Source organism: Empidonax traillii, unplaced genomic scaffold, assembly GCF_003031625.1.
Source record: "Empidonax traillii isolate 1590-97213 ecotype Southwest subspecies unplaced genomic scaffold, ASM303162v1 scaffold1023:size207325, whole genome shotgun sequence".
Classification (NCBI taxonomy): Eukaryota; Metazoa; Chordata; class Aves; order Passeriformes; family Tyrannidae; genus Empidonax; species Empidonax traillii.
The window spans coordinates 105,850-130,544 of NW_020956216.1; the positions used below are offsets into that span (position 1 = coordinate 105,850).

A 24,695-nucleotide genomic window follows, 5' to 3' on the forward strand; every position below is an offset into this window, starting at 1 on the left:
GGCTCTTCATTAATTAACATTTTGGAAATAAAGAGCATAATATTTGCCAAGACCAACCACTGTTTGGGGCCGGGGAGGACGACTGGGATGTCTTCCCTTAGTTCAGTGGTGCCAGGACCTCAGCCCAGAACAGCTGCATCAGAACTTGAGCCAGAGGTTCTAAAGCTATTAATAAATACATTTTTAAAGAGCTCCTAAAAAAAAAAAAAATCATCTTGAAAAATGATGCACTTGCCTGTGCTGGGCTGTCAGATCTTGTCTGTGTTGCTGTGCTTTCCTAGCCCTCTGCAATTTAAGTAATTCAGAAGCTCCTGGTTTTTTTCTAACACAAAAATAATAGGGACATGATTCAGACAGCAATATTGGTTTTGGTTTTAATCTTAGAGCCAATATGAGCAACAGATTCCAGGAGTAGTTCTCAGATAATAATCTGTAGCCAGACAGGAAGTGTCATGAATGATGGAAAACTAAAGAAACTGAATTCAGAAAACAAACAAACGGAGAATTTCAGTCTCACAACTGTGATTTCTTGAAACTCAGAGTGAGCTGAAATATGATTTATAAATTCCATAAACTACGGGGAACAAAAAATGTAAACAAGACTGTGCATTTTGGCCCAACAGGCCTGAGAAGAGCTGCTCCAAGGGGGGAATGGAGCCAAAGCGGGGAAGGGGAAAGGGCTGCTCCTGCTGTAGGTCAAGGACACCCAAGGCACTTCCATCTGCAGCTCCTGCTGCACGTGGGGGTCACATCCCAAATCCCAGTGCAGATGAACCAGGCTATAAACACTGCCCTCAGTGTGCTGAGGACACAGAGGGGCCCTCCAAAAATTCCCAATCCTGATGAATGTGAAGCCTCTGATGCAAAGCCCTGCAGCTCTCCGGGGTCAGGGATCACATCCAAACAGGAGACCCCCAGATGAGACCTGGGGGTTTGGACTCTGCTCCAAGGCCAGTTGGTGACAACCCTTGGAACTGTCACGGGGGGGAATATTGCAGCAATAATAATATCCAGGGTGGACTTTGGCCTTCCCCTTATTTTTACCAGTAAAACACCACCTTGTGAGCGTTCAAACCGATGCTCTGCCAGAGCAAGATTTCATCTTGCATTTCTCCAAGTGGCCACCTCTAATCCCCCTTCCATTTGGGTTTTGCCCGGAGGAAGCTGAACCAGCAGCACACCCAAAGCATCTGTCCCCTCATCCCCTCTGCCCAAAAACTCAATGGCTCTGCCACAAAACCTCCCATTGCTTGAGGTTCTGCAGTGGCCAGCAGTAACTGGGAGCAGAAAATATCCCCAAAAAAGCCCCAGAACAAGCAAATGATAACCTACCTTGTCCCTTTTCCCTGCCTTGCCCGTGGTGAGGGATGTCACAAAGCTGAGGAGGTTGCAGAAGCTGAGCGCTTGGTATAACCAGTTTTTTTTAATTACCAAACCAACTCGTTTACAAAGGAAAACAGAACTTTGAAAATATTTAATTATACAGTAAAAACAAATTGTACTATAAAGAGCTTTCTATGAAGTGAGTAAAATGTTTACATTTAATATACTTAAAACTGAGAACTTCAAAAAAAAAAAAAAAGAACTGAATAAACAACATTTCAAACTTTCTGTGTATTTCTTTGGTCTTTCTATTGCTCAAGACTGCAGAGGAGCTGTGAGGAAAAACTGTTTTAAAACGGGGAGAGTCAATTCATGGCTTTTTGGGAAGGCAACTTCTCAAACTTCACACATCCTCCAGTGTGACTGTCACCTGTGCAGTGGGGGTGGAGAGCTCCCAGCACAAGGGAATGCAGGGAAGGAATCCTATAAACCACTGAGGGGTTCTGGAGCTCCTTCCTCGTATCCAACTCTATGTCTCTAAGTGGCTTTTTAGATTTGGGGGGCGTTCTTTTATACCCAAGTGTTCTTTTTTTATTGCTGCTTTCATGGTCTGGTTTTATGTCACCCGACGGTAACAATTCAGACCCTCAAGCATTATCTGCCCTATAGAACAGGTGTATCACCTAAGAAATACTCAGACATCTCCTGCTGTGTTGTTTCTTTAAAAAAATACCAGTATAATACAGTAGCCAAGGCCCAGAGCGTCTTACCCAGCCAGCTACCCCCAGCTGGAGTCCTGGAACAGCTCCTGGCTCAGGCTAAGAGGGGACACCGGGAATCAGGTGCGAGGGAGGAAGTTCTGGTTCCTGATCCAGAGGACAGAGGAGTGTTTTTTTAATTGGTACTGACTGAAATGGCTTTAAAAAGTCGTTAATAAGAGACCAGGCTGCCCAAGGGCTGCCCCTGGCTTTGCCCTCCTGGGAGGGGCTGGTGCTGGGGAGGCAGGATCTGAGCCTTCCTTGGAGCAGTCACTTGCATAGCAGGAAACTGCTTGGGATACCTGAGGAAAAAAGCAAGTAGATACTTCGGCTCAAGAGATTCCTGCCGTTCAAAACGCCACAAGCATCACAGCTACACTCACACACACAGAGCAACGACAGCTTCGTCCCTAAAGCAACAGGGCTTGGCTTGTAAAACTGCACTCTGGATGAAGTGCAGACTTTCTGTTCCTTCTCCTGTGCAGTGATTTCCTTTACAACAGAGCTGGACTATTTAAAAATTCAAACCTTCCGGTCTTTTTAAAAACATCTAACAATGACATAGTCATTAAAAAAAAAATTTCACCGGTAAATTTGCCTTCAAAGCAAATGGAGTGTGGAAAATCAGTACATGTACTCGTTTTAGAAGAGAAGTATTTATAGAAAGGGGGTAAGAAACCTAAACCTTTCAAGTAGGCTGAGTTGCACTTTAATATCTGTTGATGAGACTGAACTAGAGTGCTCATGTGCAGGTTTGTTTTCCCAATTTCTGTCCTATCAAAAAACTGAATTTCTGTAGCAAAAAAGGCTGCTTTGAAAGAACTTTAACCCTGTGAAGTATTTGAAATTTTAACCCTTCTGAAGACACCAGCTTTTACAGTCCCCAAAGGCAAGGAAGCTTTAAGTGTTACCAGTTCCCTTTCCCAACAAAAGCGCCAAAATTCGTCTACAAGGTACTTTTAACGTACAGAACCCCAAACCCTGCCCCCACCTCCCCCCTTCCTATGGGCTTAAATAACTTAACTCTTATGGTAACTTAAATAACCTTAAGTTCCATCGTGAAAACTCGCACAGCAACATTCTGAGAGAGAAAGCGGGAACTCCAGAAGGGTGGATGACTCCTCTCCGCGCGGCGGCACCTTTGGGAAGCGGCCCCTGGGAAGCTGCTCCCCCTGCCTCAGGGGTTGTAGCTTTGTAGGATGTTATCGAAGGGGAAGGACTGGTAGAGCTCGTCGGCGTGGACGCCGTCGCCGTCGTAGTACTGGGGGTCCGCCAGGCCGCTCTGGTGGGCGGTGGAGAGTCTCGGCTCGCCCAGAACCTCCTGCTCTAGGAAGGCGTAAACGGGGTCGGCCAAGCCGGGCTGGGAAGCGAATCCCGCGGCGCCGCTTCCCGGGGCCGGCCCGGGCGGGCCCAGCTGCAGCTGCTGCCTGGGAGCGCCCGAGTTGAGCACCACGCTGAACTTGTCGAAGTTGATGCTGGTGCAGTTCATGTCGTCGGTGTCCATGCTGGTGATGCCGGAGGCGGCGCCGCCGGGATGGGCGGCGGGCACGGCGCTGCCGCCGGCAACGCCGGGCAGGTCCGCGCCCGTCGGCGCTGCCAGCCCGTTGGTGCTGCTGTAATTCCGGTAGAAGGCCGAATCCTTCTCGTCGGGCCAGTTCAGAGGGTCATGGAAGGCCGGGAGGGAGCTGCTGCCGTGAGGTGGCTGAGGGGCATCCGCAGAGAAGCTGTTGGGCGGGTGTGTGCCCAGCAGGCCGCTGGCCGGGGAGGAGGAGTTGTGCAGCCAGCACGGGGACAGCCCGTCCTGCTTCCCGGGGCCCACCTGGGCCAGCTGGCTGCAGCCGGGGAACATCTGACCAGAGCTGGCCAGGGATCCCAACCCGGGCATCAGCAGCGAGGATGAGAACAGGTTTGGTTCTACGGAGAGAATGCCGGGGTTTAGGTTTTTTTTTTTAAATTACAAATGGTGAAAAGCAAAGAAAACACATTGCAAGGAAACACTCTGTAAGGCTGTATGTGCGTTTCCACTCTCACAATTGCTTAGCTGCTCTCCAGGGTAGCCCCCAGATTTCTGGACAGCAGCAGAGAGCTGTCCACCTCACCCCTCTACGGCCCACACTGAGGGTGATAAAGACCTGATGGGTTTATGTTTGTATAGTCAAAAGTATCAGCATCCTACAGGAATAAACCCTCCAGAGATTAGAATTTCAAGCAAAGAAAGAGGAAGGCACTGTTTGTTCCAAACCACTGTCAGATTGTAAACAAAAACCTACCTTTTTTAATCATCTTCCCTTCAGGAGTGACAACAGGGAATGGAGTTACTTTGGGCCTCTCTGTTGCGTTAGATCCTGTGATGGAAGAAAGGGTGAGTCCACTCCAATGTTTGCTCTCATACGAAACAGCTCCATCTAAATTTAAGTTCACTCAACAAGGAAAAAAAGGCAAATATTTTCCTTACCACAGTCCTGGATGAGCTTTTGCCAAGCCAACGTTGATCTTTGCCTTTTTGCCTTGTTGCCATATGGATCTACAGAGAAAGGAGTGGAAGGGGGAAGTGTTACCTTTCTCTTGGATACAGCGTGTAAAGGAACTTCCTAGAGGCACCAGGGTGCAGTGAGACACATTTACAGAAAAATATTTCAAGCATGGCAGCACTAACAAACCATGACAGCGTTATCAACAGTGATTCTTGGTGTTTTTACTGAAAGAGGAACAAACTGTTGCTACTTTTAAAATCCAAAATGCTGCTTTGATTAAGTTGTGGATTTTTTACTAATTAAGCAACTATCCCAAGTTCTGCACTGATAATGGCTTTTGAGAAACACAACTAATTGAGACCATACCCTTCTCATCTGGTAGGTATCTGAAATCCATAGGCTCACTGACTTCCTGGTCGGAAGGTCTCCGGAGCTGCATCTTCACCGTGACAGGCTCGGTGATGTCCTTGAGGAACGGGGGCGTCCGGAACACGATCGCGACCTGGCGGTGAACATCGGCTTGGGAGAAGGAACCCTTGGCCTCCCAGTTGTCCAGGACAAATCTGACTTCTATGTCATCTGGTCCAGTAGAAACAGAAGATGTCTGTCAAGCTGGGAAATCGAAAACTTCCAGCAGAAAAGGGGGGGCAAAGAAAGGAGCCCCACTCGAGGTTCAGGTGCGAAGTGGCTCGACTTCAAAGGCACGAGAGCCCTTGAACCTGAAAGCTGCTCTGCCCACCTATAAAACCCAACCACTCGGGGTGTGTGGGGAAGGGTCCCAGCCCCCCAGCAACAAGTGGTAGTGTCAGCCCTGTGGGACAAAGATTACCTTTCTGAACCTTGTCACACAGCAGAAATATTTCGTCTCCTCCCTTTACGCTCCCACAGTTCTTGTTCACGCGGCAAATTCTCAGCTCTGCGGTGTTGGGAGCTCCTGGAAACAAACAGGCAAATGTGATGACAAAGAATGACTGGGACTTTGTCACTGTGGGATCCAAGGTGCTGGGAGTTAAGGCATATGAAAGGAAGGCAACAGCTGGAGGAGTGATACCCTGAAATCCACACGCAACAAGTCGCTCCACAAAGGGAATTCAGAAGCAGGGCCTGATATCCCCTGACAAAAGACACCAGCACAGCTGTGACACTCACTCCCTGACTATCCTAGAGAGGTCTCAAAATACTTCCCCAAATGACGTGGTTGTGCTCGGCTCTGCTGCCCTCCAAGCTGCAGGACAATTCAAAGCAGTGCTCTGAGTGACTGATTACCTGGTACAGTCACACTTCTGTGGAAAAAGCTGGGCTGGCAAGTCATGAAAATTCCCCTTTCTGTAAGTTTATTCACAGAGAGACTTGGCCATCCAGCCCCTCCTCTGCTACCCTCTGCAGGTGTCTAAGAGCAGGTTTAGGACTGTAGTTTCACACCTTTACTCGAGGTAGCAGGTTTCACCCCAAAATGCTCACATTTCAACCCCAGACTGTGGCAAAACACGAACAGCCCTCAGGACAGCTGTGGATGGAGAGCTCCCTCTCACTGTGTGTGCCACTATGAACTCACCCCACTGAAGGTTGCACACCACATCCCAATCCCCTCGTGGCTGCAGGCAGCTCCAGTGGGATGGAGCCACCATCTGCCTGGTGGTGCCTGGCCCTGTTCTGGAGCAGCAGCTCCAAATACATTTAAAATGCCTGGAAGGATCCAGCTGGTGCTGCTTTGCCTCCCCAAAACCGATCCTCCATAGCACCAGGTTCCCCCTTCCAAACACAGATGAAATAGAAAACCAGAGCTCATGATGTCACCCTCCAAAAAAACCCAAAACAACAACAACAACAAACAAATCTGCCTTAAACTCCCAGTTTGAGTCAATTCCTGCCCAAGTACAGCTACAGTGCAGCACAACACAGACTACACCTAGAACAGAGTTCCTGGTAGCCTCACACCAGACCCCAATTACGTAGTTACTATCTGCAGTTATTACAATTATTATTATTAGAAGTGGAAGCTGCAGCCTCATGCACTACATGACATGTACCACTTCATTTGCTGAATGAATCAGGAACTCTGAAGGCAGGGGAAACCAAACAAAGCCAGAAACAGCCCAGGATCATGTGACTGACGGCGTCATGGTGAGCTTTTCACAGGAAGGGTAAATTAAGAATTGTGAGGAAAAGCCTAATTTTACCTTTGTTTCACTTCTGTGCGTTTGAATGGCACTTGATATCACAGAATCTCAGCATGGTTTGGGTTGGAAAGGGACCTTAAAGTTCATCTCATTTCAACCCCCTTGCCACGGGCAGGGACACCTTCCACCAGATCAGTGTGCTCCAACCTGGCCTTGGACAATTCCAGGGATGGGGCAGCCACAGCTTCTCTGGGCAAGCTGTGCCAGGACCTCACCACCCTCACAGGGAGGAATTCTTTCCTTATATCCCATCTAACCCTGCCCTGTGTCACTTTGAAGCCATCACCCTCTGTCCTATCGCTGCACAACCTTCTGACAAGTCCCTCTCCATCTCTCCCTTTAGGTCAAATCCCTAAAAAAAAAGGAGCTCCTCACCCAAAATCACATCTCCTACAACAAAAGCAGCACAACACTCTGTACCCACCCTCAATTCTCAGAAATGGTGGAGCTGCTTCATCTGACTCTTCCCAAGAGTTTTGGCGCGGTGAGATTTGCAACTTGGGAAATTTCTGTTCAAAACCAGCTCATATGAAACCCATCTGAAAACAGAAGGTGCCTGTAATGCTGAAGTTTAGAAACTTGCAGGAACAAAGTCCCAACTTCTGGATCGTTCTGGACTGTAAAAATGCCAAACCCACCTGAGTTCATAGCCAACATTTTCAGAGGGTTTACGCTCACGTAACACAATTCTAACAACTTCAATAAACACAGATCTCATTTTATTCAGTAGTTTCTGCTAAAACAGGGACCTTAATATTCAGCATGGAAATACTTGTGCTACAGAAATAAAAACCACTGCAGGAAAGTTTCTGAGGATCAAGAGTTCTTTGAGTACGCTGCTCCAGGACAGAAGTCCAGCACATCCTGAGAGCTAAAATCCTCAGCTGCAGTGACCTGGCAAAGCCCTACAGACATCCAGTTCTGTGGGAAACAGCGCCAAGAAGGAGGGTTTCATGTACTCCTGCACCCTCCCAGAGTGTGATCCAAGATTCCCCCATTATCCACCTGTACAATGAAACAGTGACTGACTGGGATACAAAAGCCTTATAAAAGCCTTAAGACAGTTTCCCACTTGGATAAATCTCTCAAGTCCCGTTCCAGAGCTCTCACAAGGCAAAGGCAAGGCTCCTCAGGGGTACAAACAGGCTTTAGAGGACTCTCTGGGAAAACAGACCAGCCTGAAGGCAACCATCCGTCTCACTACTATGACTTAAATCACGTGGCACATCAGGAACAGGCCTTTCCATGCAGTCATTGCTGCTAGCCATGACTAAGGGCTGAAAACACACCTGTGTGTGAGCCCATGGACGTGACAGCCAATTCTGACTCTGTTTGGCCACCACTTCACCCTGGGATCACGTTTGAAGTCGTGCCCACTGTGACCTGCCATGTGTCAGACACGCACCGAGCCACAGCAGCGACCCAGAACTGGCCCACACCTGGCACTTCTCATCCCGACCTAGAGAGGAAAAAACAAAGAGGGGGACAAAAAACCCAGACATCTGACCGAGCTGGTACTTACTGTTGTCATAGATGGGGTTGGAAATCAAAGGAGGAAGGGCTATGGTGTAGTTGCCGTGCTCGTCCGGGAGGAAGGCCTGGAAGCAGAGGCGGACGACGTTGAGGTCGTACTCGTCGATGTTGTGCAGCTGCTCCTCGGGCACTGAACAGCAGGAGGAAGGACAAGGTTGAGGATTAGTCACCAGAACCAGCAATAATTCTCTACCAAACCAATCTCCGCCAGTAAAAGAGATGGTGTTGCCCGGGCAAACGTGCCTGGAGTGCCTGCCGATGAATTCCTGGTTCACAGCACGTGATACAGAACCTTTAACGCTTCCCCTGCACCAAAAAAGGCTCAACTGTCCGAGTTCTCCAGCTGTTTCTTGCATCTGTTTCCCTCACCTTGCCTGCCAGAGCAGTTTCATGTACCTGTGGTTTAAAAGTCACTCCCTGCATGGGTTTCTCTCTTATTTGTGCATGATAAAATTTACAAAAATCGATGTTGCTACTGAAGATAAATATTTCGGTACAAAGAAGTATTAGGACCTTGCTGAAGATTTTCTGCTGCACTGAGAAACTTTGGCTACATGATATCGTTATTTTCCTCTGAAAACCGAGATGGCAAAACAATCAGAAGGCAGCTCCTGGGGCAAGAATGAAGCTGACACAGCACAAACCACCTCCCAGCCCCATCACCACCTGTGTCACTTCTGTACCTTCTAGTGGAATCATTAGGATATGGTTTTGTAATGCAGGTGGAAAATCCTTGTTGGAAAGGCTCTGTTTCCTTGCACATTCTTCCCAGTGTAAAACACAGCAATGCATAACCCAAACTCAGCATTGCAGTTTTGTCCACTCCTTCCTTAATTTAAATTACAAGTCACAGGACCTGGGTTATCATTACTGAACGTTCCATGTATTCCTGGGAAAAGGAGCCCTCTCTGAATTCAACCCCTTCCTTTAAGGCCTGACATTAAACCCTTATGTTGACATTCAATGCTGGCAAAACGAGAAACCGATTAAATTTCACTTAAGTGCAAGTACTGATAATTAAAATCATTGCAAGTGTCTCTCTTTCCCAAAACCCTTCTGAGCAGCAGTTCAGCACAGTTTCACACTCCTCACAATTGCCCCAAAGTGAACACGTGCCAAGTCACCAGATCATCACCCCTCCATTTACTCCCTCCCCTGCCCTTTCAAGGGCCTCTTGCAAGAATAAAAGAGCAAGTGTGGCTGTGATAAGAAGTCTGGGGACCACACTGCAATGATTAGATTGCTTGCTCTGACCTTTTAACATTTATCACTGGCTTGGCCTCCACCCTGCCACGAGTGGGATTCCACAGTGCCCACTTGAACGATTTCTTCCTTCTACCTTCTGATAGTGTGAAATAGTAAAGCGTGATGAGTTCAGAATACTTTCCACTGGTATTTTGAGTCCTGCTGGGGCTCTGAGTATCTCAGTTTCTCCTGGTCTCTGCTGTAAAAGGAAATCAATTCACCTTTCCCTTTTCCAAGGCCATGATCTGCAATATTTCAAGGCAAACACCGCAGTGAGAACAAAACTAAGCAACAACTGGGTGCACTTCAGAAGTGGTGGGGCCCAGGGGAGTTCTGCTAGTGAGCACTTTGCAGGCTGGTGCTGATTGTGCTACCAGATACACAAAGTTTTATGATTTAATGCACTGCATAAGTTCACTTGCTAACCCGAGAGAGAATCTTCAGAAAACAGGTTTGGAACAGACTCTGCAGCCCAACAGCCTCTTGACACAGCCTGATCCTGAGAACACCAAAAATGAGGTGTATTCTCCAGGCTGCTCCTTGCAGAAGGGACATCAGGAGAGCAGCTCCATGTTCTGACATCACGGCCAGCTCCCAAGGACACCCCGACATCACGGTTTACATTTGAGTGCCATGTGAGCCACCCAGAGACACAAGGGGTGCTCAAATTTCAAACCTCTTCACAATAAGTGGAGCACAGAGATTCAATAGCTTTGCCTAAATCTGTAGATGGAAGCCAAGCACAAAATCTGCATCTGGCTTTTGACCCTGAATCAGAAGCGAGGACTTTGTGGTTGTACAACCCAGTCTCTCTCACGCTAAAGGAGCCCCAGCCCTGCCTCATGTTTTCCACAGGGAAATGTGCCTCTTCCTCAGAAACAAGTAACAGCAGAACTAGAGTTCAGGAGGACCCTCCAAATGCAAAAATACAGCATTATGGAGAAAATTACCAGTGCTGACATTCAAATGACATCAGTTCCTACGCTACGAACTTGCGCAAATTCCCAATAAATCTGTTCAACACCTGATGTGGGAGAGGAGGGGTGTGCCAAGAATGGCAAGGGACAGAACTGCTGTAGACACATTGTATCACAGCAAACCCCACTAATGCTCCTAATTTGCATGTTTTTATAAATGATTTAATAAAACTCAAAAAAATCTGTAGTTTGAAAGAGGAAGTGCTCAGTCGAGAGTGATTCCTCCCGGGCTGTTTTTAACCAGACAAGAAGAACACAATAGAGCAGAAAAAGAAGAACAAGACAGCTGCAACTCTATCTTGTGATGACACGCTTTAAAAAAAAAAAAAAAAAAACTAAACAAGCAAACAAAAAAAACCCAGAGACAGCAGATTCCACATTCATATAAAGAGCTTTCATCGATTTCAAAGCATTACAGACAATCACCCAGACAAAATAAAATGTTGTTATTTCGGACAGACATCATCTAATTCTGCTCCCTCTGAAGTCCATTTGGGAGCAGCCACTACCTTGGGAAGGGGTGCTGGCTGACACCTTGAGAATATTAAAAGCAAACAAAAGCCAGGCAGACAAACACCCTGACTAATGCCCGGAGCGCGGCCGGCCGGAGGATGGTCGTGTCATTCCGTGTTATTCCACCAACTTCTGCACAGAAGGACAAACAGACGGGGTTAGACCTGACAAACCTGAAGTTATTAAAGTTAGGAAACGCTGTCGAAGATTTTGGGAACGGCATGTACTGGAGGAGAGGAGCAGCCACACTCCATCAAGCTCTGCACCAGTAGCTCACTGGAAGCAGCGAAGCAAAAGTCGTCGCCCTACGCGGCGTGTTGGGGGCAGGTACAGCAAAAAAAGGGGCTCCAACACAACATAGGAATAAAAAAAAAAAAAAAAGAAGGGGAAGAAATACTCTGGTTTTGGCAAGAGTTCAACTTCCTCTTCTGCCTGCTGCTCGCTGTGTGGTACCACACCTTACTTGCTTCATATGAATCCAACTGAAAAGGTTGGAACCCAACCAACAGTCAAGGTATGTTCCTCTGATGGCCCAACCTAATTAAAAAAAAAAAATAGCCTTAACCTGGCAAGAATTCTTTTTCTGTAGTTATCTTTGCACACAAGGACTTATTTAAGTAAGTACAGCTGCTTTACAAGTGGAAGGAAGAGCATTCCAAAGTAACACATAGCAACTCGGACACATGGAGATCAAAATGATATCTTACAAAATTAAATTCCAAATAAAGAGGATAGTGTCAAAAAATCCATAAGAAACCCAGCAAAAGAAAACCCAACCCCACCCACCAAGATTCCGGCAACAGGATTTCCAAAGCAGTACCTGGAGTTACAGTCAAACCCAGGGAGGATTCGCTGTTCATCCAGAAAGGAGCTGCAACAACTAGAAAACCCTTTCATCATAAATCTGTTTACAACTCTTCAGAACAAAACGCTGATTTCCCAACTTAAATAATTATCTCGGAAATAATTCCCTAATCCATTATCTGCTAATATGGGAAGAGACTGATACAGTCCCCGTGGGGGCAGAAAAACACCCCACATGAGCTAAACCGTGAACTCCTTGCAGCGTGAGCTGGATAATCCAGGCAGCTCACGTGACACAGGCATTAGGTTCGGGTTGTCCCTGTCTCCCAGATTTTGTCTCTAAAATCCAGAGATGCCCTGCTGGGATTCCACTGAGAACTCGCTGGATTTGTTTCTGTAATACAAAATTGGAGACTTTCTGGGTCCAACCCACCAACGTGCGAGTCCAAGTGCGGACACAAAATAAAGATGCTGATAACATCAGTCCTCCTGTTGGTTCCTGTCTATTAATTTCTAATTACAGTTTTATAGTTTTTTAGTGTTTTATCAGCCTTCAACATCCCGCAAGGCCCATAAAATACCACATATCTGATGAAATTACTGGGGGGTGAAGGGCTCTGATGTTCGCCCGTGAGGTGATGTTGCAGGAAAGTGAAAGTTTATTCTGAACACTGAATAGAAGTCATCAAGGGTTTGCTTTTGTGACTGACAACCTGATCAGACAGCAGGTCCCTCACACACAGCCCCCTCCACTCAGCTAATGATGTCAGAAACCTGGAGTGGGCAGAGCTGGGGGGGGGGCTTGAGCATCTCAGCTTAACCTGCGTGGAAAATTCCAGGGTGAAGGATGTGGCGTGACACACTCAGGGAGGGCTCTGTGACCTTCCCTTCTCAGTGAGGGGCTGCAGGGGCCACGTGAGATCTCAAAGAGAACGACCTCCCACAACAACCAAAACCACCCCGAGATGTCTGGGGAACACACATCATTAATAACCACCATGAGCTGTTCCCTCTCTTACGCAGATGAGGGTTTTTAATTTAGGGATGCGCTGGGAGCTCAGTTTCGTTTAAGGGATGACACAGAGCTGGTTTGCCCCGAGGGTTTTGCTCCTGGAGTACAAAGATACCCCCCCTGGCCCTGATACCGACTGGGCAGTCTAACTCGGTCCACGCCAGAGGTTTTGCTGCCAAAGGCTGGCTCTGCCCAACCTTTGCAGCGCTGCTCTTAGGCTGGGCTTAGCTCTCATGTGGTGAATCAGATCAAGGAACTGGTCTGGCTCAGAACTCTCTTGCCAGAGGGAAAGAGGAAAAGGCTTGTTTTCAGCCAGCTGGTTCCCACGACAGGTAGCCCTGGCACAAGGGTGGAAGCGGATGCAGGGAAAGGAAGGGCTGCCTCTTCCAGTGCTGGTGCTCATTTATGCCAAACAGTCAGGGACATGGGCTGCAAGTCACAGGTCCCTCCTGCTGCCTGGGAGGTGCATTTCAGATCCAGCTTACCCCCAACCAGCCTGCAGCCACCAGCTGTGCCAGTGCAGCCTTGGGAAGCCCCACAGCAGACAAGAAACACAAGACACACTGAGCTGCCCAAGTATTTGCCTGGTGTCTCCTGTAGCTGAAATCCACACAGCCCAAAAGGACCTCACCAGCTCGTTTAATGCCACATTTACTGTTTCCAAATGAGCTACATGCAGAGAGATGTCCTGGTGTGCTGTTTGTCCCCTGGTGCCAACAGCACAACACCGGGCTCCATTTGTACTTGGACTTCAGCACCTGGACACACAGCACTGGGTGACAAGCAGGGCTGTTCAGCTGCACATCCAGAGCCATAAATCCACCTATCAGCACTTCCTGAGAAGCAGAATCATAGAATGGTTTGGGCTGGAAGGGATCTTAAAGTTCATCCAGTTCCAACTCCCTGCCACGGGCAGGGACACCTTCCACTGCACCAGGTTGCTCAGAGCCCCATCCAACCTGGCCTGGGACACTTCCAGAGATGAGGCATCCACAGCTTCTCTGGGCAACCTGTGCCAGTGCCTCACCACCCTCAGAGTAAAGAATTTCTTCCATATAACTAACCTAAATTTCCTCTTTTTCAGTTTGAACACTCCTTATCCTATCATTACAGTTCCTGACAAAGAGTCCTGATGAAGCTGGAAACAAGGGGAGGTAAGGACCATGGCAGCACTTATTTCTTCTTCCAGCACACCTATGCCTGATTTATACCTCTGAGAGTCACAAAAAAGGTAATTTTCAATCAGTTCTGCAGAAGAAAAGAGAAACTTCTACACGTACCTCGAAACAGAGCACGTGCCAGCAACACTCAGTTATTAAAACATAAAATCTCAGGGGGTTGATGAGTGCAATCAACTGAAATTCAGATGCCAACCTACATAATAAACACCCAAACTGCTATAGATACATTTCCCTGTTTCACAGAAGAGACATGAAGAAGGCAAATGGCCTAGCCTCATATAAAAGCCAATGTAAGACCTGGGAAAATAAAACTTTTAAAACTCAGTGCTTGTTTTGCCTACACAATGTTTCTCTGGTTTCTTTTCCTGTTTCAAGTTCAATCTGAAAAAGGCAAAATTGGAACAGATTTCAGTGAACACATCAGCTTCTGTGCATTTTTTTTGCAGTTTCTGTTTATGCTATAAAAAAGTAACTCAGCATTTTTTGTCTAGTTGGTAATTTTCTTTCTTAAACAATTTCATAAGGGGCTGTCCTTTAGGTTAATATACACATTTCAGCATAAACAGTGGGAAGGATTTGCATGAGGAACGAGAGAACAAAGGGCTTCCCAAAGCTGAGTGCTCAAGTCATGTCCCCATCAGGACACGGAGCTTTCAGTCTTGTCCCCATCAGGACACGGAGCTTTCAGTCGTGTCCCCATCAGGACACGGAGCTTTCCTCAAGTGAGGCTGCTCTTTGAAAAGCTGATGACTCTCACCAGGATTTTCAGCTGGAGAGTTTAGAACGAAAACATTTGTTTTCATTCAAGAAAAGCAGCTTAAAGTTTCCCGTAATATCCAAGGCACTCATTACAGCAGACACTTGCAATCCATTCCCAACTCACAGATTCCTGCCAAGAGTCTTCCCTTGGCTCAGGGTTATTTTGCTTCTTTGCTCACAGAATCCACGGCCCCACAAACACCCCCCACGAAGCAGGCGCGGGTGGGCTGGAGAAGGGGGATCCTGGCGGAGTGGGCGAGTGGCGTCAGAGGGGAGGGGATCTGGCGGTTGCAGCGGCTCAGGGGCCGGAGGGAAGCTGTGGAGAGGGTGTCAGCGTGGGCAGGAAGCGAGTGTGAGAGCGGAGGCGTGGAGGGGGCGTCACGGCGGAGACGGTGACGATGGAGCCAACGCGGGGTCAGCTGCTCGCGGGCGGAAAGGGGAAACGGCAAAGGAAAGAGCGCGGAGGCAACGGAGACGGATTTAGGTGTGGGGTGCAGGGGAGCCTGAAAATGAACTTGCTTTGTAGCAAAAGTAAGTACAAAGGAACAAGACCTTTAAGCCTAGGACAAGCTCCAGGGAGGGCTTGTTTTAACCCTCTCGATGATCTGCCTGAAATTTGGTGGTTCTCTGGGTTTCTCACCACTCCAAGACAAGTCCCAGGGTTTTCATGCATTTGGTTGGAAAAAGGTTGGTCCTCTGTCATGCTGCACTAAGTCCAGTTTTCCCCTAAATTTAAAGAAAACACTTAGGGCTTTTCCTCATTGATAATTAACTCGAGCTGTTATTAACTCAATTGTTGTCTCTATGTCAAGTCACACCCACTCACAAAAGCTCTTAACTGAAAACTGGCTCTTCTTTTAATTTGAGTTGGCTGTACATCAGACAGCGCATGGGAAGACAAGGATATGGCACAACTCAACAGCTACTAAAAGAAAACAAACACCATAGAAAGCAGACATGGACCAGCTCCACTGGAGGAGTAACTCTGCTCCTTCCATGCCGTGCTATTTATATCATCACCGTGCCAAGGAGGCCTAGTTACACGTTAGGCACCGCACCCCATTTCCCTGGAGTGCTCAGGGATGAGAGACAGAAGGGATTTCTAGAACTGTTCAGATTATTAGAGGTCAAAAAATATATGGGGTGTACTTTGGGAACACAACGGATCACAAACACTGCGTGGAGATCGCAGCTGTCCCTCAAACAGGGCTAACAAAAGAGGAGCAACCCAATTGCAACTCATCCCATTGCAACTTCAGTGACTGCACACAGCCTGTACAGCCTGTGCTGAACTTCACCTGGAGTAAATGCTGCCAGCTAACAGTGGGAATTCCCAAGGAGACAGCCTTACAGGTACACTTCCAGAATTACCCCAACGCAGATGTCTCCAGCTTGGCACGCAGCGTGATCTGCAAGCTCTGACTTCCCATCATCCAGGAATTCAGAGATAGGCATCAGTTGTTTCAACAGCACAAGTAAGAGTGACGGGGAGAAAACGATCTCAAATCCCACACAGCTCGGCCAAGCAACTCCCTGTGGCTGCTGATTGTGACTCCCATGACGTGTCCATTCCGTACACAGGAAGGCGTGGAGGAGGGATGACACCACCAGAGAGAGTGGCTGTTGGGATTTACTCCCCCTTTGCCAGCCCAGTTGTCTGTGGCACCTGGGCTTCACTGGAAGATGATGGGCCCTTGACACAAGGAAGCTTGGCATGCAACTTTGTGGACCCACACCTTGCCATTACTCCATCCCTTACTGATGAGACAAGCAATGCTCATGCTGGCTGAGCTGGAGGCACTTTGCATCTCTTTAACAGGGGCAGTGCTGAAACTCTGCCCTGAAAGGAGACTCAGGACAGGGACTGTTTGTTCCAGAAGAAAGTGGGAAAGCAAAAGAAGAGACAACCAACGCACCAACACCCTGAAGGCTGGTTTTCCATGAAGTCTCTTTGATGATGTTCCTACAAGAAGTGAGTAACACCAACTCGCTTAAGGATGCACAACTCCGAAATGTCTCTAATCAGAGAAGTCAGATGCCCTTCTGAAGGCACAAAGGTAAAGCACAAAGCAGGACAGATACAACACAGCTGCACAATCCTGGGGAATGTAACAACACTCCTCTGACCTTGAAAAAAAAACTAAATTCATACATAAAACTTTCAACCTTATCAAGCAGCGAGCACTGCGGTGAGTGCTGCTCATGCAGTCCTGTTTTGATCAACTAAGTAAACACATAAAAATATTCCTGTCACTAGCCCTGTTTTAGTAGACCTTATTCCCATGCTTTTCTGGGCTCTGCTCAGCGTGGGACTGCCCTGGAGGCTGTTCCCCAGTGGCTCTGCTTTGTGCTGACACACGAACACGCGCCGAGAGGCGATGACGCAGGTGGGGATTGCCAGCGGCCTCTTCTCCGCTCAGCCCGTGCCCAGAGCAGGGTGCTGCCCTGTGTGTCACTCAGGCAGGCTCTCCCCTGCTGCCAGGGCAGGAAGGTGGCCTCCTCCACTGCTGGGCTGGCAGGAAGCATCCCGGGATCTGCCCGGATGTTACCAAGCACAACCTGCTGTAATCGCCCCGAAATGATTCGTGAGTGCGGAGTTAAGTGCCAACAACTGTAAAACTTTACTTCCTTCTACAGCAGAGTTCCCCTTTTGTTGTTTGAAATCAAGGTACTGATCAAGGCTGAGTCAAGGCAACATAATTCAAACCCTTAAACTGTTTAAACTGTGCCGATGAACTAAACTCGTGTCAAAACAGATGCTAATTTTTGTACTCGTTATCGTAACTAAGATAATTGCAAAGATGGGTCATCAGGACCATCAACCTGACTCGGTGGGGCTGTTCTAAAGTTAGGAAAAACATCTAAGACATTTCTCATTCTGTAATAAATTACACATACTTCTTTTTCTGTCCCAGTTCAGGCACACTTTAAAGCCAGTCAGAAATCCAGCTGTTATCTCTCCAAGAAGGATCTTACCTGAATACAGCCAGAATTCTGTGGGTATCAAAAAAAAAGTAAAAGTATTTGGAAAATCTCCAAGCTGGTGCCACACTTAAGCAAATACATGACTGCATTCACAATACTGAACCAACAGTTTGGGGGTATTTTTTTTTTTCTTTTTTCCCCAAGCTGGTTTTCCATTGGAGCAACTTGCTGGGTCCGTTCCCCACGTGGCCCCAGGGCCCGTGTGGCGTGAGGGAAGTGGTGGGAGTGTGTGAGCAGGGATGGAGGGAAGAGCAGGATGACTCTTTTTGAGAGCAGCCCACAGATCAGTCATCACATCAAACAAAACCCTGTGAGGAGACCCTCCCAGGTGTGGTTCTGCAGCAGCACAACCTGCCTCAGACTTGACTGAGACCAGTCACAGGATCACGGAATGGCTTGGACTGGAATGAACCTTAAAGATCATCTCGTTTCCAACCCCCTGCCATGAGCAGGGACACCTTCCACTAGGCCAGGCTGCTCCAAGCCCCGTCCAACCTGGCCTTGATACTGGATTCCTGCTGTGGGTTTCTGCGTGCCTGGACCAGCTCCCATGGTGTAAAAAAAATCAAGCAAAGGGCAACTCCAAGAGGTCTCTCAGCCCCCTGAACTGCCTGAGGGGTCACAGCAAGAGAAGAGATGGGACAGTAGCAAATGAGATTTGTACTGGCTTAAGTCATTGCAGAGTTAAGCCAATTCAGCCTTTTGTTCTCGTCCCTGCCAAAACTGGGGAACTGGATTCCCAAAACACTTGGAGACATTTCCAGGAAACATTTCTGCTGCTCTCCCACTCCTTCTGTCCAAGCAGCCACTCAAGATTGCCGCTTGGAATTAAAAAAATTAAATAGTAATAAAAAAGAAAGGCTGCTATCCAAATAGATTCATCGTGTGATGACAGGGAAGAAAAGAGTGGGAGGGACGCAGAAGGGGAAGGTTGTTTCTCAGAAAGAGATTTTTTGGGGGAAAAACAAAGAAAAAATCAAGCCCCACCACAAAAGCAAAGGCAGGACAGGACAAAAAAAAAAAAAAAAAAAACCCAAACAAAAAACCACCACCACCCTGAACCAGTTGATTTCATTTCCACTCACCATTGAAAGGGTTAATTTTCTTGGAGATTCGTAAAGAAATTGATTCCTTCAGGTCTTTCTTCTTCACACACTGAATGCCCAAGTTCTGAAAACTGAAGCACATGTGGCAGGATTTCAGCAACCAGTAGCATCTTCAGTGTAGAACATTAAATAAATTAATTGATGTTGATTAGTGTGGTAACATACAGCGTAAGAAATGAATTTTGAGAAGGGTGTAGAAGATCTGAAAAGCAGGGACGTTGTTTTTCCTAAAGCAAGGGCAGAAACAGAAGTGAAAAATACTGAAATAAAATTCTCTTTATATTCCTTTTTAAAAATATGTATTTCTATATTAAAAATTACTCTGCAGTAAAGCTAGAATGATTAAAAAGTTATATACTCAATCTCAAGCAATTTAAAGCAACAATTATTTTTGTAATCAATAAACCTGCTAATTTGCATTAGTTAAAGGATTTGCTGTCCTGCTTTTATCAGGGAATGTAAATTTCAAACACTATTTTAAAGGTGTTTTTTTTTTTTGATTAAACAGGTCAAAACAGGTTTTTAAATCTCCCACAGTTATGGAAAAGTTCTGAAGAGCTGCAGCTCTTCCTTATTTGCATAAAAGTGCAGGTCACCCTGATGTAGGAGGTGGGGGGAGTCCCAGGCGAGCTGACTCTTTCCCACATGGAAAAACCATGACATCATCAAAGCTGAGTGGATGTAAAGCAGGAAGTAAAAAAAAAAAAAAATTAAAAAAAAAAATGATCTGTGTTTCATGATGTGACAATAAAGCTCTGAAGATGGGTTGTGCCAGCAGGTTCTTCTTTCTCCAGAAGTACCATTTTCCTTCCTTTGAAACTCCACAAACCTTCTCTGCTTTAGCAATAAAACCACCTTATTGCACCTAAAGATCCTCCTGGTTCCAAACACCTCTCTCCTGAACGAGACTATCCTGGCACGACATTATGTTTAAGGAAATTAAAACTCCCTTGTCTATGCCCAACATGCTCTGTTCAGAGGTTCCCAAATCCTCAGCCATCAGGCTGCACTTCCAGAACTTCTGTTCACCAGAGGAATGACAGCCAAGATTGGGACTGCACCTCCATGGCCAACCCTTTTTCCACCTGCTCTTGTAGGAAGTAGATTTTTTCAGGGCTTGATCACAGCACACATCACTTTTCTTCCCCCCCTCTCCAGAATATCCTGTGTATTCCAGAGATTGTCTGAAGCACATCATTGTGTCTGAAGCACAATCTTCAGAGCCCATGACAGCGTCCGTGTTATACCCCCAAACAAAGCCTCTCGTGGACGGGACGAGGCTTTTCAGCAGCCCAGAATTCTCAGGTTATAAATGTTTTTCCAAAGCTGTGCTGTCACAGTGTGAAAGTGTCTGTTTAACTCTGGCTAAGCAGAGGGTTGGGCCCACAGGAGGAACTCTGAGAACCCCAGCAGGGCTTCGGGGTTTCACATCGACGTGAGCTGACAGGAAGCAGCCGAGATAACGAGAAGACAGAGGGAGAAGTAGGAAGAGAGAAAAAAAAAATGAAAAACATCTAAAAAAACGATGATATCATCCATGTAGAGAAAGAGCAAACTAGGAAGTAAAAATCTGAGTACACAGGCAGCCCCATAAGCTCCAATATTCAAACTCTTGCCTTAATGTCTCAGCCAGGGAGGGCTCTGATGGACTTTGGGCAGCAGTTCAAAGATCACTGTTCCACAGGCAGAACAGAATGCCTTGGGGACTTTAAAACAAGGGGAATTTTAGACAGCACAATGCAGAATAATTAGTCAGAGCAGCCCAAAATCTGTGATTAATAATCCCACTTCTACCGAGAGAAAAAAAAAAAAAAAATTGGATTTTTGCTCCACTTGGGATGCCCAGTAGGAGCAAAGAGAGAGGACATCTCCTGCTCACTTAAGTATTGGATGAGGCTTTTCTCCAACATGCACTTGAAGAGAAGAATGTGAAGATTGAGTCACCAGCCACAAAAAGGAAAATGACTTTAAACATCCAGATCCAATTATGGATCATGCTGTTCTTTCATCTTAAAGCAACCAATGATTTGTTAAAAAAAATGAGTGTACCGATGCTGGAAACATTTCAAAGGGAATGTCTGGAGCCTCCTCCCACCTCCAATGTCAAGCTCAAGGCTGACAGTTTCACATTATCAATAAAGGGAAAGTAGCCAACACTTATTGTTCTGTAAGAAATTTACACCCTAATATTGAGAAGAATTCATGGATAGAGCAAACGAGCACCAGTGCCTGAAGGGAAATGGAGACATGGCGTCGTGTCAAAGAACGGAGATTACATCAAAATCTGCAAATAAACATTTGCAGAACATCCCAGCGTTTTTTCTGGCATTGTAAAGGTCTCTCTAACAGGTTTGCCTCATGCTTACACATTTAACCTTGTGCAAGAAAATGCCAAGAGGAACAGCAATCATCAGTGTCTTCCAGTCAGTGAATGTAACACAAATCTAGCAAAGGCATTAAGCAATCCGGCTCTTTTGCTTCGGGTGAGAAGGCACAGGGCTGAGGGGAGGAAGTGGGATGGGCTATGACAGCAGACTTCCTTTGACCTTGGCTGAGGAGGCTTGATTTGAGAAGATACAGGGGAAGCTGGTGGATGGATGGTCAGGGGAAGCTGCAAGGTCCCTCAGCAGGTTTGGATATTTAACGTGCTCTGAGCCACCAGAACACACTGCAGAGCATTCCAGATCCCTGGAGCACGGGCTGGATGCTGGAGAAGCATCTCCACTGTTTGTGTCACCATCAGGCAATCACCACCTTCAAACAGATGTGTCTTCGCTCTCTCTCCTTTAATAGTGTCCTACTGACTAAACTCCACTAACCATGGAGTAATTCCACTGGCACAAACAGAATCCCAGCGGCCTCAGAGCCGTGTGTAAGAGCCACTTATACACACTGAAATGTTTACCTGATTTTCTTCCCAGCTCAGTTACGTTTACCCCACAGCAACAGCCTGCTTCCAAATTTACTGCATTGCAAACTGTGACCCACAAACAGCTTGTCAGTTCTAAATTCCCCTCTCTGGCAATAATCACTCCACATTTGCTGCATTCATTCTGCTTTTAGTTTGTTATACAAGACTCGGTAAACTTACGGGAAATGCCATCAAATACAACTGTATTTGAGATATTCTTAATAGAACTGAGAAACATTTCTTATATACAGCCTGAATTTTCTTTACTGTGTCCACAAGCAGATCCTTCCCCTGCACACTTGCTCTACACAGCAGGGACTGAGTAGAATCTGTATTTTCACTCACTCAAAAAAATAAAAAATCCCAACCCAAACAAACAGCAACAAAAGTGACAGCTACTAACACACTTCTAGATGTGTCACAACCACTACCTTCTAAATTACATGATAGTCAGCTAGTACAGACTTTCTCCAGAAAACCCAGATATAATTTCCGTGGAAGATGTGAACTTCCCTCAACACCCTGAAGTACTAATTCTAACACTGTTACCCATTCTATTACTCACCCTTTTCACATGTAGCAAAGAGTCATGCTCAAGAGTAAGATGTGTTACTGAACAAGACTAAAAAAAGTAACTAAGTGGGAGAAAGAAAAAGGAGACAGATATTGGGAGAATGGATTAAAAAAAAAGGGTAACAGGAAAGAAAAAGCACATGTGGGGTGCTGAAAAAGGAGGAAATACTTCAAAGAGAAGTTGCCCTCTCCCTGGGATGGATTAGTAAACTACAGTGAAGACAGCATTGTAATTGCTCTTTTAATCATTAGTCTGAGTTTTAAAACACAAGATTAGCAAATCACTTGCATAATTAATCAAACTCCCAAGCAACACCATTACTCACGACAGGACTCGCCGCTCTGGCCCGAACTCGGCTTCGTAGTAGCCATCTCTGCAGTCTTTGCCAACCAGATCATGAGGGTGTGGCTTGTAGGGCTCATTCTTGGTCACCAACGTGGTTCTTATTTTGACTTTTCCAAAATAGTTCAGAATCTACCAAAAAAAAAAAAAATTAGCAAGATACTCTCCAGATTTCAGATACCGAGGCGAAAGCTCCCACATGTCACAGAAATTACATTTCATCCCGAAATACTCTGTGAGAGAAACACCAGAGCTAAGAAGGGGACCACACAGAAATGCTTCTTGAAGAACAAGTCTTCCTCCTAAACCTTAGGAAAAAACTCCTAAAGCCTCAGGGATAAGGATACTACCAGTGCATGGAACACTAAGCAGTGAAAGAGGACCTTAACAGACACAGCACGACACAAACCCCTCTGAGGCTGGTGGGGTTTTTTTTCCTAACTAATTCTCAGATGAATATTCAACCTTACAATTCAAGCAGGGGAGTACCAAATTCTCAAGGCTCCTACTTCCCAGCACTCGTCAGCCTAATTCAACACACCTTTCTCAGGTGCATAAAAGCAGCCTGGTGCTGACAGCTACCAGTGAAGTCACCCAGTGTGGGGGAGTGTAACAAAAAAAAAAAAAAGGAAGGAAAAACAGTTTGGCCTAAATTGTTTGACGCACAACAACTTGAAAGCAAAGACAAGACTTGCTCGGGCACACGTTTGTGCAGAGGCGAGCTCTCCTCCTCTGCTTCCCCTGCCCTGTAACTACCAGTTCTCCTCCTTCAGCCCCTTCTTTCCTCCTCCTGAAAATCCAAGGATCCATCATACAGCCTTTTTAGCCAACATCTCAGATCTTTGACTTGACCCGTGCTCTTCTAGCTTCCATCATCTGTTGGCTTTCAATCTCCAGTTTGGCTCCTCTCAGTTTTCATCCACTGTTACTTTTTAACCTTAATATTAATACTTCCACTGGTCTTCACTTTCTTCAACTATTACATCATTTCTCCCTCATTTCACACCCAGCCCCCTGAACTTGAAGCCTGATCTAGCTGCTTTTGGTTCTCCAGTTCCTCCTTGATGTTCATCTTCACAACCGCACCACAAAATTTAATCTCTTCCTGGCCCCTCTGTTCTCATCCTCATTGATGTTTCCACCTCTAGAGGGGACTCCCCTGGCACCTAATCAGCACTAAAGCCTCCTACGGGCTTCAGGGAGGCAGGAATTCACCTAGAAATCACCTGCTATTGGTAACAATCAGCTCTGTCATCAATAGTCACCTTTAAAAAAGAACAAACTTCGCCAGGATTGCACGGTCACCGACCCATGTCCCATCTCCCCTCTGGGTTCTGACTGATCTCTGTGGGCAGCACAGTCCAAGACCAGAGGAATCCAGGGGTAAATACTGCCTGTTCAGCTTGTGCCCTGACACAGATTTAGGCTGAGAGTCTGTGCAAGCCTTTAGTCTTGCCAACAGCCTACACAGTTCCTTGTTCAATTGGCAGAGCGCTGAAAAAATGAGAGCCTGGCAGATCTCCATTTCCTGCATTCCTTAACCAAATCTGGCACCGTGATAGTCAAGGGGGAACCTTCTTCTTTGCATCTTCCCTTGGTAATTCTGGCTCCAGTGCTAGATCAGATTCACAGTTGCTTTATGTTGTAGAGACTCTGCTGCTCAACACATGACTGGCAATGCTCTTTCTCAAACTCTCCCTCTCGAAGAGCTTTTATGCCTCAGCCTAAAACATCAAGTATTTTTCACTTTTCACATCCTCTGTGCTTTTTCTGCTGTGATTCCAGAGACTCCACTTTTAGCTCCATGTATCTTTTCTACTTGCACACACTGCAAACACAGGTACATAGCTTCTTTTACTGGGCACTGAGGTACTGCAAGATGGCAAGCGCTCTCAACTTCCCATTTATATCAGTCTTCTATTTATATTTATATTACCACTTATGTCTCTTTTAATCTCGGCTCCAAAAGACTTTCTCCCAAGTGGAAGAGATCAAGGAAACACTGACAAAGCTTTGAA

The 24,695-nt window shown here is 46.5% G+C and overlaps 1 protein-coding gene across 3 annotated transcripts in view; it reads right to left on the bottom strand.

Annotated features, from left to right (window-relative positions):
* Positions 1–1,774: 1,774 nt before the first annotated feature.
* The window catches only part of REL (REL proto-oncogene, NF-kB subunit), a 39,531-nt gene continuing 16,610 nt past the window's right edge, over positions 1,775–24,695 (bottom strand). For all 3 annotated transcript variants that reach the window (XM_027904240.1, XM_027904239.1, XM_027904238.1), the window contains 8 exons: positions 22,661–22,809; positions 18,830–18,921; positions 8,258–8,398; positions 5,385–5,489; positions 4,922–5,134; positions 4,537–4,605; positions 4,352–4,426; positions 1,775–3,995 (listed from right to left, as the gene is read on the bottom strand). In XM_027904240.1, coding sequence (XP_027760041.1) covers positions 3,259–3,995; positions 4,352–4,426; positions 4,537–4,605; positions 4,922–5,134; positions 5,385–5,489; positions 8,258–8,398; positions 18,830–18,921; positions 22,661–22,809 — 1,581 coding nt within the window. In that variant the 3' untranslated portion in view covers positions 1,775–3,258. The remainder of the gene's footprint in view (positions 3,996–4,351; positions 4,427–4,536; positions 4,606–4,921; positions 5,135–5,384; positions 5,490–8,257; positions 8,399–18,829; positions 18,922–22,660; positions 22,810–24,695) is intronic.